At 45.6% G+C, this 12734-nt stretch overlaps 1 protein-coding gene across 1 annotated transcript in view; it reads right to left on the reverse strand.

Annotated features, from left to right (window-relative positions):
- LOC140409064 (urea transporter 2-like) overlaps nt 1-12734 on the reverse strand; it is a 158954-nt gene that overhangs the window by 16885 nt on the left and 129335 nt on the right. The window contains exons 7-8 of the mRNA XM_072497134.1: nt 6673-6807; nt 1133-1182 (exon numbers count right to left, since the gene is read on the reverse strand). Coding sequence (XP_072353235.1) covers nt 1133-1182; nt 6673-6807 — 185 coding nt within the window. The remainder of the gene's footprint in view (nt 1-1132; nt 1183-6672; nt 6808-12734) is intronic.

Genomic DNA, 12734 nt, shown 5'->3' on the forward strand with positions numbered 1-12734 from the left:
GTGCAGCAGCATCAGTCAGGGAGGTATAGGGGGTAAATAGGAAAATAAAGGTCACAATTGGACAAACATGATCTTATCAAATGGCAGAGTGGGCTTGAGGGGTTGAATGGTATACTCCAGCTTCTAATTCATATCTATTTATCACGCTTGTGTTTTATTTGCTGACCTTCAATGTGCTAGGAACTTTCTAGAATCTTCCTCATTGTAAATCCCACAATGTGGGTCTTGGGATTTTGTTGGTTTTTGGTCCCTGAAGAGTTTCTAATACCGTTTCTCTGTTGATATTAATTACTTTAAGTTCCTCAGTCTTATTAGCCTTTTGGTAACAATCTGTTTAGACCGTTAAGTCACCACGATGATAACTTCCCGAAGGTACTTCTGCAATCAGCGATATTCAGCACGGGATTTTCCAGTCTTTCACTCCGGCGGGATCTTCCGGTCTTGCCGGTGAACCCCGCGGTGGAGATGGTGAGCCATGTAAAACACTGTAGACTTTGGCGTGACTGGAAGATTCTACTGGTGGCCAATGGCAAGGCACCTCCACCGTGGGAAACCACGTGGAGGAGGGGCTGAAAATCCCGGCCTCAGTGTTTGCACAAACTGATAATCTTATACTAGTTTACACAAAATTAGCTGAAATGGCAGAAAAGGTCAAACAGGTAGCAATATTAATTTTTTTAGCTGTTATATTTTTAAAACAGGTCCCTAAAGTGTGATCCATCCTTTAAAAGTGCACTTTGTTTTGCCACTGCTTTTTACGAGAGCCCAATTTATACATGTGGACAAAGCAGATGCCACCAGGTGGTAAGTTATTTCAATTTTTGGTTTGAAAATACTAGGCGAAGGGCAGGGTTTTTTGGCCCTGACCGCCGTCTGGATCGCTCAGTCCTGCTGGATGTCAATGGATTTCTGGTGGGCTGGCAAATCTCCCACAGCGGGTCCTGCCATTAAAGGGCTGGGAGTTGAAAAAATCAGCAAAAGAATTAAGGTAGAAGTACGTGTGAAAGCCCATTTTGGAGATAAAGAGTAGGAATATAATTCAAAAAGTGTTTGAGCACAGCCCAATTCTATAGGAAAGGTTGCTATTTTAAAATGAATCTCACGTTTTTGACATTTCATGGTAGCAACTTACCACAGCCATCATGTTCACCAGTGCTTCTCCTAAGTACGCACAGAAAATTGCTATTGGAGGAGATTGAAAAACATTATTTAGTAAATATAATAGACAATGTTAGTTTTTTATAATTAGAACTCAATTGCTGCATTCCACCGAAAATGTCTTGAATACTAATAATCTTTACTTTGAAACAACTTGTGGTGTGTTGTTCCTTTAAAGGCAAGATAAATCATGGCTAAAGGTAAGTGCCCCAAATCGCATTGGTACCAAGTAAGCTGAATTATTACATTTTTTAAAAAGCTGACAAGAAGACTTAATCATTTGATACGAAATTGAAAATAAATTGGATACATTATTTTATGATGGGCTGAATGGCCTCCCCCTGTGCTGTCACAACTCTGTGATACCATCAGAATTCTGTGATACTATCAGATATCTGCAAAACATTTCCGGTCGTATTGGTATCTTTATTGCAACAGTCTTTCATTATATACAGGATTTCTAGTTATCCATTCATCAAAACTTCTCACTCTGTAAAAAGATACATAAAGTTGTTCTTGTCCAAAAACAGGCCGAGGAAAACAAATACAAATTTTGTCACGAGTCTGACATTTTGACTTGTTTACAGTTATAGAAGATAAAAGTCTAATTGGAAACTGCTTTTTTCCTGAGTTGAGTCAGGCAATGGTAGCTGAAGAAATCAAATAAAAATGTTCTTGAATGGTATTATGGAATTTTTAACTGATGCTACCAGGACTGAATACTAGCTCTATTCTGTGAAAGCTGTAACTGACTGGACAGTCCCTCTTCGTATTCTCTCATTAAACAGCTGAACACCCAATTGATTTGTTATGTTCTTGGTGTAACATAAGCGGCTTCCTTGTGGTGCACTTGACAAAGGAAGGTTCAGACGTGGAGATAACTTCAACACGTTTATTAAACTATTTACACTTCTATTACTCGGGTTCGACACTACTGATAATCGTACTATAGCTATCCAGACTGATTAACCAGCTGCTGCAATCCACATGGGGTGTCTGTACTCACTGACTGTCTCCACTGGAAAGAGGCAGATCATGCGTGTGGTGTCCTTTATATATGGGTTGGTGTAATGCCCCCTGTGGTTGTGTCACCTCTGTGTGCATCGTGAATGTCCATTGGCCGCGTCTAACTGATCTATTGGTTGAGTATGTGTGTGAGATGTTTCTGGTGCTCCCTCTAGTGTCTAGCTAGCCTACATGCATTTACATTGATGCACATCACCACCCTCCCACCCCTTTTTATATGTTCATATTTTCTGTACACTTTAAGAAAATTGAACAAAGAACAGGTAGATAAGGTAAGGTATATACAAGTCATGGGAACAGTGATTAAACAATAAGTCCAAATCATTCATGTGAGTCCAAAAACCATCAATCATCATGGTCAAATGTCTCTCTTGGTTATGAACGCCATCAACGTCCCTGTGCCACAGGAACCAAGAAGTGGTCAAATCACTTCGCTGTCTGATTTGGAGTCCCTTTCTTTTTTCGATGTTTGTGATGGTGCTGTCGGATGGTATCTTGTAGCTGATAAGGTGTTGACGTTGAAGAGGTACCATCAACAGTATCATTCGAGGTCATGGACGTGCCATATGTCGAAGTTGGATAAGACTGTACATACTGGTTCTGGCCACATGCTGTGCTGGAAGGGTGATCATGCTGAGAATCGTTGAAGCTTGTCGAATTGGAAACAGAATTGCTGCTCGCATAAATACTTGGTGATGGTGTGAAACTAGAACCGTGCATCTGATGGGAATATGCCGTCTGGCCAGGCTGGGGTGCAGCAAATCCTGGGCTGTAACTAAGGCATCCAGTTTGTAGTGCAGATTGCGCTTGCGGTAGTCCTCCTTCAGTCTTGATTCCATTAGTGGGCAATCCGTAGTGCTGGCCTGTTTGAGAATATGCTGCATAGACTGCTGGCTGCTGCATGCCTGAATACTGGGTTTGTCCAGCATGAGCTGTCATTGGCCGCACTGCTGGTGTGGAAAGAATGTGTGGATATAGCTGTGGTGAATATTGGTGTATTCCTCTTGGACTGTAGCCGCTGCTTGTTATTACTGACCCAGTGTGATTGTTAAGTGATCCATCTCCTGTCGTTGTGGCACCCTGAGCGTGCCATCACTGAGGTTGCGGCGCTCCCTGTCTGGAGTAAAGTCCGGCTTACGTGAATCAGAGACGGCGTTTGGTTGCTTCACATCTGGAGTCTGGTCTGTTTTAACTGAGTCAGTGTTGGTTTGTTGATGCTCCCCGTCCGGAGTCTTAGCAGGTTCACTGGAGTCAGCTGAGATTTCTTGAAGCTGCACGTCTGGAGTCGGAACATGTAGGAATGCATTGACTAGTAGAGAGGTTCGAGCGAATGAGGGTGGAAGTATCGTGGTGTCACCGGAGTCACCAGTTGTCTCACAGTGATCGTCGAGTGCCTCTGTACACTCTAGCTGAGGTCTGTCACTTTGCACATCTTGCATGGGAAGTGGGATGCTGTCGTCAATCGTCTCACATGCCGTGGGTAGAGCCTCAGTAGCTGCTTGTTGTTCACTAGGGTTGGGTAAATTGTCAGAGTCTTCATCTGGTGGCGCAAACAATGTGGGTGGACTGTCATTGTCTTGCTGTTGTCCTTCATTTGGGCTTGGACCGTCATCGTCGCTTTGTTCTTCACTGTAGCATGATAGACCGTCATGGTCATCCTGCTGTGCACTGGAGCATGGTACACTTTCATAGTCTTCTTGCTGTTTACTTGAGCATGGCAGACTTGCAGCGTCTGCCGCTAGTTGGTCAGAGGAGGTTGCTAGACCCTCATGGTCTTGTTCCTGCAAGGACTGCGCGTTTGAGTCTTGCATTGCTTCTATCGTGGAGGCTGTCCACGAGCTCGCAGCGGAGGTTTGTGACACTGGAGTCACTTCTTGTGTGTGAAAGGACTGCGCTCTGGAGTCTTGCGTTTCTTCTATTGTTGAGTCTGTCCACGAGCTTGCTGTGGAAGCTTGTGACACTGGAGTCACTTCCTGTTCATGCAAGGACTGCGGTGTGGAGTCTTGCGTGTCTTCATTCGTAGAGTCGGGAACCCTGAGCGGTGCATGGACCATGCTCTGTGTGGCAGCAGGCCGCTCTCTTTGGGCATGTACCGCTCTCTGTCTCTTGGTTTCAGGCTGTAGCAGCATCCTGCACTCACAAGTTGGCATGTCATATCTGCTGGGCCGAAGATCCTCAAATCCGAAGAACGAATCCGCGTCTGCATCGGATTCAATACGGGGGTCGCCAATGTGCAACACATCTAGTTGCGGTTCGGATTTGGTACTGGGGTAGCCTCCAAGGTGAAAGGTTCGTCTGAGTCGTTGTCTTCTAGGACCATATCATCACTATTTGTGTCGGAGCTGGCATTGGGCTCGCGAGGTCCAGAGAAAATGTAAAGGTCGGTATCAAAATATTCAAGGTCGGAATCATCGGTTTGGGCATAGGTAACTGCTTGTCGCAGGGTTCTTCGGAGGTTAATTTCATTTCCTGGTTCAACTTGTGGCATTGTGCTGTCATTCCAGGTGAAGGAAGGTTGTTTTACAGCTTTAAAAGATTTTTTCTTTGATTTGGGACGATTCCCCTTTAAATAGGCTTGGTCCGGGGCCTCTGACGTCATGACGCATGTGACGTAGCGCGTTGGAAGCGATTGCACATGCGCAGATCGCTGTTCCTTTACCGATGGCCGTTTTTGTGATTGCGCATGCGCGGCGTCTTCCCATTCTGCGTGCTTCTCATTCAACTGCGCAAGTGCAGTCCCTGTGGAAAGTTGGCCGCCGATCAAAATCGTTCTCTGCTCCGGGATCTCGGCATCGTGGTGAGTACTGGCGCTTTTCTTACCTTTTCTTGCTGGTTGGAGTGTGTTTTCTTCACAGTATTTGCCGAATTTGTCCAGGACTGCCTGGAAGTCGCTCCTGTTTTGCCCCTTGGAGAACTTGAATTTTTAAAAGATTTCTTCTGCTCTGGCACCGGCGATGCTGAGGCGAAGCTCTGTTTTTTCAGCTTCGGCCACTTCTTCTAGTTCGGCTGCCACCAGGAAGATTTCAAACTTTTGCCGGAATACCCACCAGCTTTCACAGAGATCGCCGTGGCACTGGAGCTGCTGCGGAACCCGGATCTCGAACATCTTGCCTGGTATCGTTGCTGGTTGTCACTGTACGCTGAGGTATTGCTATGTGGATTGAAACAGTTCACTTCTAGTACCATGATTTGTTATGTTGTAGGTGTAACATAAGCGGCTTCCTTGTGGTGCACTTGACAAAGGAAGGTTCAGACGTGGAGATAGCTTCAACACGTTTATTAAACTATTTACACTTGTATTACTCGGGTTCAACACTACTGGTAATCCTACTATAGCTACCCAGACTGACTAACCAGCTGCTGCAATCCACATGGTGGGTCTAATATTGAATCAACCCTGTGTCTGTACTCACTGACTGTCTCCACTGGAAAGAGGCAGATCATGTGTGTGGTGTCCTTTATATATGGGTTGGTGCAATGCCCCCTGTGGTCGTGTCACCTCCGTGTGCATCGTGAATCTCCATTGGTTGCGTCCTATCTAACTGATCTATTGGTTGAGTGTTGTGTGTGTGATGTTTCCAGTGCTCCCTCTAGTGTCTAGCTAGCCTACATGCATTTACATTGATGCACATCACCACACCAATTTCCATTGCTGGCCCCCAAGCCAGCTGATTTTGCAAATAGTTCCCTGCCCTCAGGTACTTATTGCAAATTTGCCACCACCACTCTCTCCTCAAAACTCGCTCCATCCAACTTCCCTTTCTCTTCCAAAATTCTTGAATATGTTACCCATATCCATGCCCATTTTCCCCACATCTCAAGGTTGTTTGGAATGGAGCAGGCACACGGTTAAATTAGTGGTCGAATACTTAATGCTGTCTTCTCACAACCACACACGTTTGAGTGGGCCAGAGGCAGGCGGGGCATCATGAATAAATGTCAATTTGGGGCCTCTGATGCAAATATGTCGCAATGTCATTTTATTGTGAACTAACAACAGAAAATGCTGGAAAGACTCAGCAGACCAGAGCTTTACGGACTCAAAACGTTTTCTCCCTCTGTTCCTCCCTCCACAGATGTTGCCAAACCTACTGAGCCTTTCCAGCATTTTCTGTTTTCATTTCAGATTAGCAGCATCCGCAGTATTTTGTTTGTATTTTAGTTTGCTTTCATTTTGGAACTGTTTAAGCCTCACTGAATTTATTATTTTCTTTGAAACAGCATTTTGAACATAGAAATTGCCGTATTTGAGAGAAAATGACAGAGTTCTTTTCTTCCTCGAACATTGTGAGCAAATTAACTGCTTGACCCAAAACCATGCCAGCAAAATGCTGACATATGATTTAACCCATTTTAAGTCATTGCTTAAATACATTTTTGTTGTCATTCTATTACAAAATTTGATATAAAACATATTACAGAAAATGATGCTCGGGCATCAGAAGTGGGCACCATACACAAGAGTTTTAGTATTATAGATATATGTACCACATATTATTGCCAAGAGGTGAGTCTGCCACGTCAGAGCATAGAACATTCCTCCCACAGCACTACAGGCCAGGACACAGTTATAGCTCCATAATCCTTGATAGATTTTTTGGAATGGTGAGGCCAAGGATAATCCTAAAAGAAAGTGACAAAGTAAAATAAGAAACTGCTTAGCCTCTTACTGGAAGCTCTTTTTAATCTGATGAAGTACAAATACATTTCTTATTTAATTACCATAGCAAAATAACAAGCCAATGGATATCATATTGCATATTGAGTTTGCACTTATTGTTTGTATAACCAAAACATGGGACACAAATTTAATATCTGCAGCATCACTGAAGGCATTTGCTGGGGTTCCCTGCTCTGCACCCTCTTCGTCCACAGCACTGGCACAGTCATCCTCAGCGTGTGACGGAAGCGCTATCCTGACGTTACACAGATTTACCTGCTGATGTGATGCCAGGCAACAAATTTGCCCATCACTCTGCAAACAACAAGCATCAAGTTTGCACTGAGTGCTGAATTTGGTGCTTTTTGAGTGCGATAGTGAGAGTTTGGTGACCGAGGGAGTATAAGGCTTCATTTTTATCTAAAGTTTAGTCTTTCTTTTATTTAGTTAATTAACTTAAAAGTTGCTGTTTGGTTTAGAAGAAGGTGAATTTTCAATCAGCTTTAAACAGGCTTCTACTTCTAGGCACTTGCAGCTGGAGCTTGTTAATTAGTTAATTGGATTAGGCCAGTTTTTCAGAGGCTAGATTCACAGTATAAAAGTGATCCCCTACAGTGCAGACTTTGTTTGCACTGAGTGCTGAATTTGGTGCTTTTTGAGTGCGATAGTGAGAGTTTGGTGACCGAGGGAGTGCTGAATTTGGTGCTTTTTGAGTGCTATAGTAAGAGTTTGGTGACCGAGGGAGTTAGGTGAGGAGGGAGTAAGGTGCTCCTTCCATTTTGTTTCCGACATTTCCGCAAAGAGTGCGAAGAGAGCCAGGAGTTTACAGGAAGTGTAGCTGACTGGGAGCAGAGTCGGAGGGCGGAGATCTAGTTAGTCCACACAGCAGCTATATTCTTTAAGGTAAGAGGGGATGGAGGCTAGGCCAGTTACATGCTCCTCCTGTAGGATGTGGGTGGTGAGGGATACCACCGGTGTCCCCACTGACTATACCTGCGGGAAGTGCACCCAACTTCAGCTCCTCAAAGACCGTGTTAGGGAACTGGAGCTGAAGCTGGATGAACTTCGGATCATCCGGGAGGCAGAGGGGGTGATTGAGAAGAGTTACAGGGAGGTAACCACACCCAAGGTACAGGACAAGAATAGCTGGGTTACAGAAAGGGGGAAAAAAACAAACAGGCAGACAGTGCAGGGATCCCTCGTGGCCGTTCCCCTTCAAAACAAGTATACCGTTTTGGATGCTGTTGGGGGGGATGACCTACCGGGGGAAGGCCCTAGCGGTCAGGTCTCTGGCACGGAGTCTGGCTCTGGGGCTCAGAAGGGAAGGGGGGAGAATAGAAAAGCAATAGTTGTAGGAGATTCAATGGTTAGGGGAATAGATAGGAGATTCTGTGGTCGCGAGCGAGACTGCCGGAAGGTATGTTGCCTCCCGGGTGCCAGGGCCAGGGATATCTCGGATCGTGTCTTCAGGATCCTTAAGGGGGAGGGTGAGCAGCCAGAAGTCGTGGTGCACATTGGTACCAACGACATAGGTAGGAAAAGGGGTGTGGACGTAATAAACAAGTTTAGGGAGTTCGGCTGGAAGTTGAAAGCCAGGACAGACAGAGTTGTCATCTCTGGTTTGTTGCCAGTGCCACGTGATAGCGAGGCTAGGAATAGGGAGAGAGTGCAGTTGAACACGTGGCTGCAGGAATGGTGTAGGAGGGAGGGCTTCAGGTATTTGGATAATTGGAGCGCATTCTGGGGAAGGTGGGACCTGTACAAGCAGGACGGGTTGCATCTGAACCAGAGGGGCACCAATATCCTGGGAGGGAGGTTTGCTAGTACTCTTCGGAAGGGTTTAAACTAATTTGGCAGGGGACTGGGAACCGGATTTGTAGTCCAGCAACTAAGGTAGCCGATATTCAGGACGCCAAAGCATGTAATGAGGCAGTGGGGAAGGGAACACTGACAAAGGAGAGTATTTGCAGGCACGGAGATGGGTTGAAGTGTGTATACTTCAACGCAAGAAGCATCAGGAATAAGGTGGGTGAACTTAAGGCATGGATCGGTACTTGGGACTACGATGTGGTGGCCATCACGGAAACTTGGATAGAAGAGGGGCAGAAATGGTTGTTGGAGGTTCCTGGTTATAGATGTTTCAATAAGATTAGGGAGGGTGGTAAAAGAGGTGGGGGGGGGGGTGGCATTATTAATTAGAGATAGTATAACAGCTGCAGAAAGGCAGTTCGAGGAGTATCACCCTATTGAGGTAGTATGGGTTGAAGTCAGAAATAGGAAAGGAGCAGTCACCTTGTTAGGAGTTTTCTATAGGCCCCCCAATAGTAACAGAGATGTGGAGGAACAGATTGGGAAACAGATTTTGGAAAGGTGCAGAAGTCATAGGGTAGTAGTCATGGGCAACTTTAACTTCCCAAATATTGAGTGGAAACTCTTTAGATCAAATAGTTTGGATGGGGTGGTGTTTGTGCAGTGTGTCCAGGAAGCTTTTCTAACACAGTATGTAGATTGTCCGACCAGAGGAGGGGCAATATTGGATTTAGTACTGGGTAATGAACCAGGGCAAGTGATAGATTTGTTAGTGGGGGAGCATTTTGGAGATAGTGACCACAATTCTGTGACTTTCACTTTAGTAATGGAGAGGGATAGGTACGTGCAACAGGGCAAGGTTTACAGTTGGGGGAAGGGTAAATACGATGTTGTCAGACAAGAATTGAAGTGCATAAGTTGGGAACATAGGCTGGCAGGGAAGGACACAAGTGAAATGTGGAACTTGTTCAAGGAACAGGTGCTACGTGTCCTTGATATGTATGTCCCTGTCAGGCAGGGAAGAGATGGTTGAGTGAGGGAACCATGGTTGACAAGAGAGGTTGAATGTCTTGTTAAGAGGAAAAAGGTGACTTATGTAAGGCTGAGGAAACAAGGTTCAGACAGGGCATTGGAGGGATACAAGATAGCCAGGAGGGAACTGAAGAAAGGGATTAGGAGAGCTAAGAGAGGGCATGAACAATCTTTGGCGGGTAGGATCAAGGAAAACCCCAAGGCCTTTTACACATATGTGAGAAATATGAGAATGACTAGAGCGAGGGTAGGTCCGATCAAGGACAGTAGCGGGAGATTGTGTATTGAGTCTGAAGAGATAGGAGAGGTCTTGAATGAGTATTTTTCTTCTGTATTTACAAATGAGAGGGGCGATATTGTTGGAGAGGACAGTGTGAAACAGATTGGTAAGCTCGAGGAAATACTTGTCAGGAAGGAAGATGTGTTGGGCATTTTGAAAAACTTGAGGATAGACCAGTCCCCCGGGCCTGACGGGATATATCCAAGGATTCTATGGGAAGCAAGAGATGAAATTGCAGAGCCGTTGGCAATGATCTTTTCGTCCTCACTGTCAACAGGGGTGGTACCAGGGGATTGGAGACTGGCGAATGTCGTGCCCCTGTTCAAAAAAGGAACTAGGGATAACCCTGGGAATTACAGGCCAGTTAGTCTTACTTCGGTGGTAGGCAAAGTAATGGAAAGGGTACTGAAGGATAGGATTTCTGAGCATCTGGAAAGACACTGCTTGATTAGGGATAGTCAGCACGGATTTGTGAGGGGTAGGTCTTGCCTTACAAATCTTATTGAATTCTTTGAGGAGGTGACCAAGCATGTGGATGAAGGTAAAGCAGTGGATGTAGTGTACATGGATTTTAGTAAGGCATTTGATAAAGTTCCCCATGGTAGGCTTATGCAGAAAGTAAGGAGGCATGGGATAGTGGGAAATTTGGCCAGTTGGATAACGAACTGGCTAACCGATAGAAGTCAGAGAGTGGTGGTGGATGGCAAATATTCAGCCTGGATCCCAGTTACCAGTGGCGTACCGCAGGGATCAGTTCTGGGTCCTCTGCTGTTTGTGATTTTCATTAATGACTTGGATGAGGGAGTTGAAGGGTGGGTCAGTAAATTTGCAGACGATACGAAGATTGGTGGAGTTGTGGATAGTAAGGAGGGCTGTTGTCGGCTGCAAAGAGACATAGGTAGGATGCAGAGCTGGGCTGAGAAGTGGCAGATGGAGTTTAACCCTGAAAAGTGTGAGGTTATCCATTTTGGAAGGACAAATATGAATGCGGAATATAGGGTTAACGGTAGAGTTCTTGGCAATGCGGAGGAGCAGAGAGATCTTGGGGTCTATGTTCATACATCTTTGAAAGTTGCCACTCAAGTGGATAGAGCTGTGAAGAAGGCCTATGGTGTGCTCGCGTTCATTAACAGAGGGATTGAATTTAAGAGCCGTGAGGTGATGATGCAGCTGTACAAAACTTTGGTAAGGCCGCATTTGGAGTACTGTGTACAGTTCTGGTCGCCTCATTTTAGGAAGGATGTGGAAGCTCTGGAAAAGGTGCAAAGAAGATTTACCAGGATGTTGCCTGGAATGGAGAGTAGGTCTTACGAGGAAAGGTTGAGGGTGCTAGGCCTTTTCTCATTAGAGCGGAGAAGGATGAGGGGCGACTTGATAGAGGTTTATAAGATGATCAGGGGAATAGAGTAGACAGTCAGAGACTTTTTCCCCGTGTGGAACACACCATTACAAGGGGACATAAATTTAAGGTGAAAGGTGGAAGATATAGGAGGGATATCAGAGGTAGGTTCTTTACCCAGAGAGTAGTGGGGGCATGGAATGCACTGCCTGTGGAAGTAGTTGAGTCGGAAACATTAGGGACCTTCAAGCAGCTATTGGATAGGTACATGGATGACGGTAAAATGATATAGTGTAGATTTATTTGTTCTTAAGGGCAGCACAGTAGCATTGTGGATAGCGCAATTGCTTCACAGCTCCATGGTCCCAGGTTCGATTCCGGCTTGGGTCATTGTCTGTGCGGAGTCTGCACGTCCTCCCCATGTCTGCGTGGGTTTCCTCCGGGTGCTCCGGTTTCCTCCCACAGTCCAAAGATGTGCGGGTTAGGTGAATTGGCCAATGATAAATTGCCCTTAATGTCCAAATTGCCCTTGGTGTTGGGTGGAGGTGTTGAGTTTGGGTATGGTGCTCTTTCCAAGAGCCGGTGCAGACTCAAAGGGCCGAATGGCCTCCTTCTGCACTGTAAATTCAATGATAATCTATGATTAATCTAGGACAAAGGTTCGGCACAACATCGTGGGCCGAAGGGCCTGTTCTGTGCTGTATTTTCTATGTTCTATGTTCTATGAATCTGCAAGATGCGTCATGCAACAGTCTTTTCTAAAGGGACACTTAATTAGTTACAGGTGAAGTGCCTTTAACTTATTTTTGCTCAGGCTGAGTTGGTGGAAGTATTGAGCTGGGTTGTTGAAGTTATTTTTTTACAGTTGGTACTTAGTCAGGTGTTTAAGAGAACACTTGCTCCAGGGGTAGCACGGTAGCACAGTGGTTAGCAGTTGCTTCACAGCGCTAGTGTCCTAGGTTCAATTCCGGCTTGGGTCACTATCTGTGCAGAGTCTGCACATTCTCCCTGTGACTGCGTAGGTTTCCTTCGGGTGCTCCGGTTTCCTTCCACAGTACAAAGGTGTGCAGGTTAGGTGGACTGACCATGATAAATTGCCCTTAGTGTCCAAAAAATAAGGTTAGGTGTGGTTATTGTGTTACGGGGATGGGGTGGAAGTGTGAGCTTAGGTGGAGTGCTCTTTCCAAGGGCTGGTGCAGACTCGATGGGCCGAATGGCCTCCTTCTGCACGGTAAATTCTATGATTCTATGAGGTACAGGGGCAGTTGTTGCAATTCCTCTTAGTCTGCAACATAACTTGGATATGGAATTGAGGAGGCACAGAGGGGAAGGTCTGCAGAGATGGAGGGAAATTTGGATCTTTATAGAAGCCAGGCCCTATCCACCAATGGGATTTGGGATCAGTCCTTCACCTGCCCCAGGACCGATGC

The sequence above is a fragment of the Scyliorhinus torazame genome, chromosome 3, assembly GCF_047496885.1.
Source record: "Scyliorhinus torazame isolate Kashiwa2021f chromosome 3, sScyTor2.1, whole genome shotgun sequence".
In the NCBI taxonomy this organism is placed as follows: domain Eukaryota; kingdom Metazoa; phylum Chordata; class Chondrichthyes; order Carcharhiniformes; family Scyliorhinidae; genus Scyliorhinus; species Scyliorhinus torazame.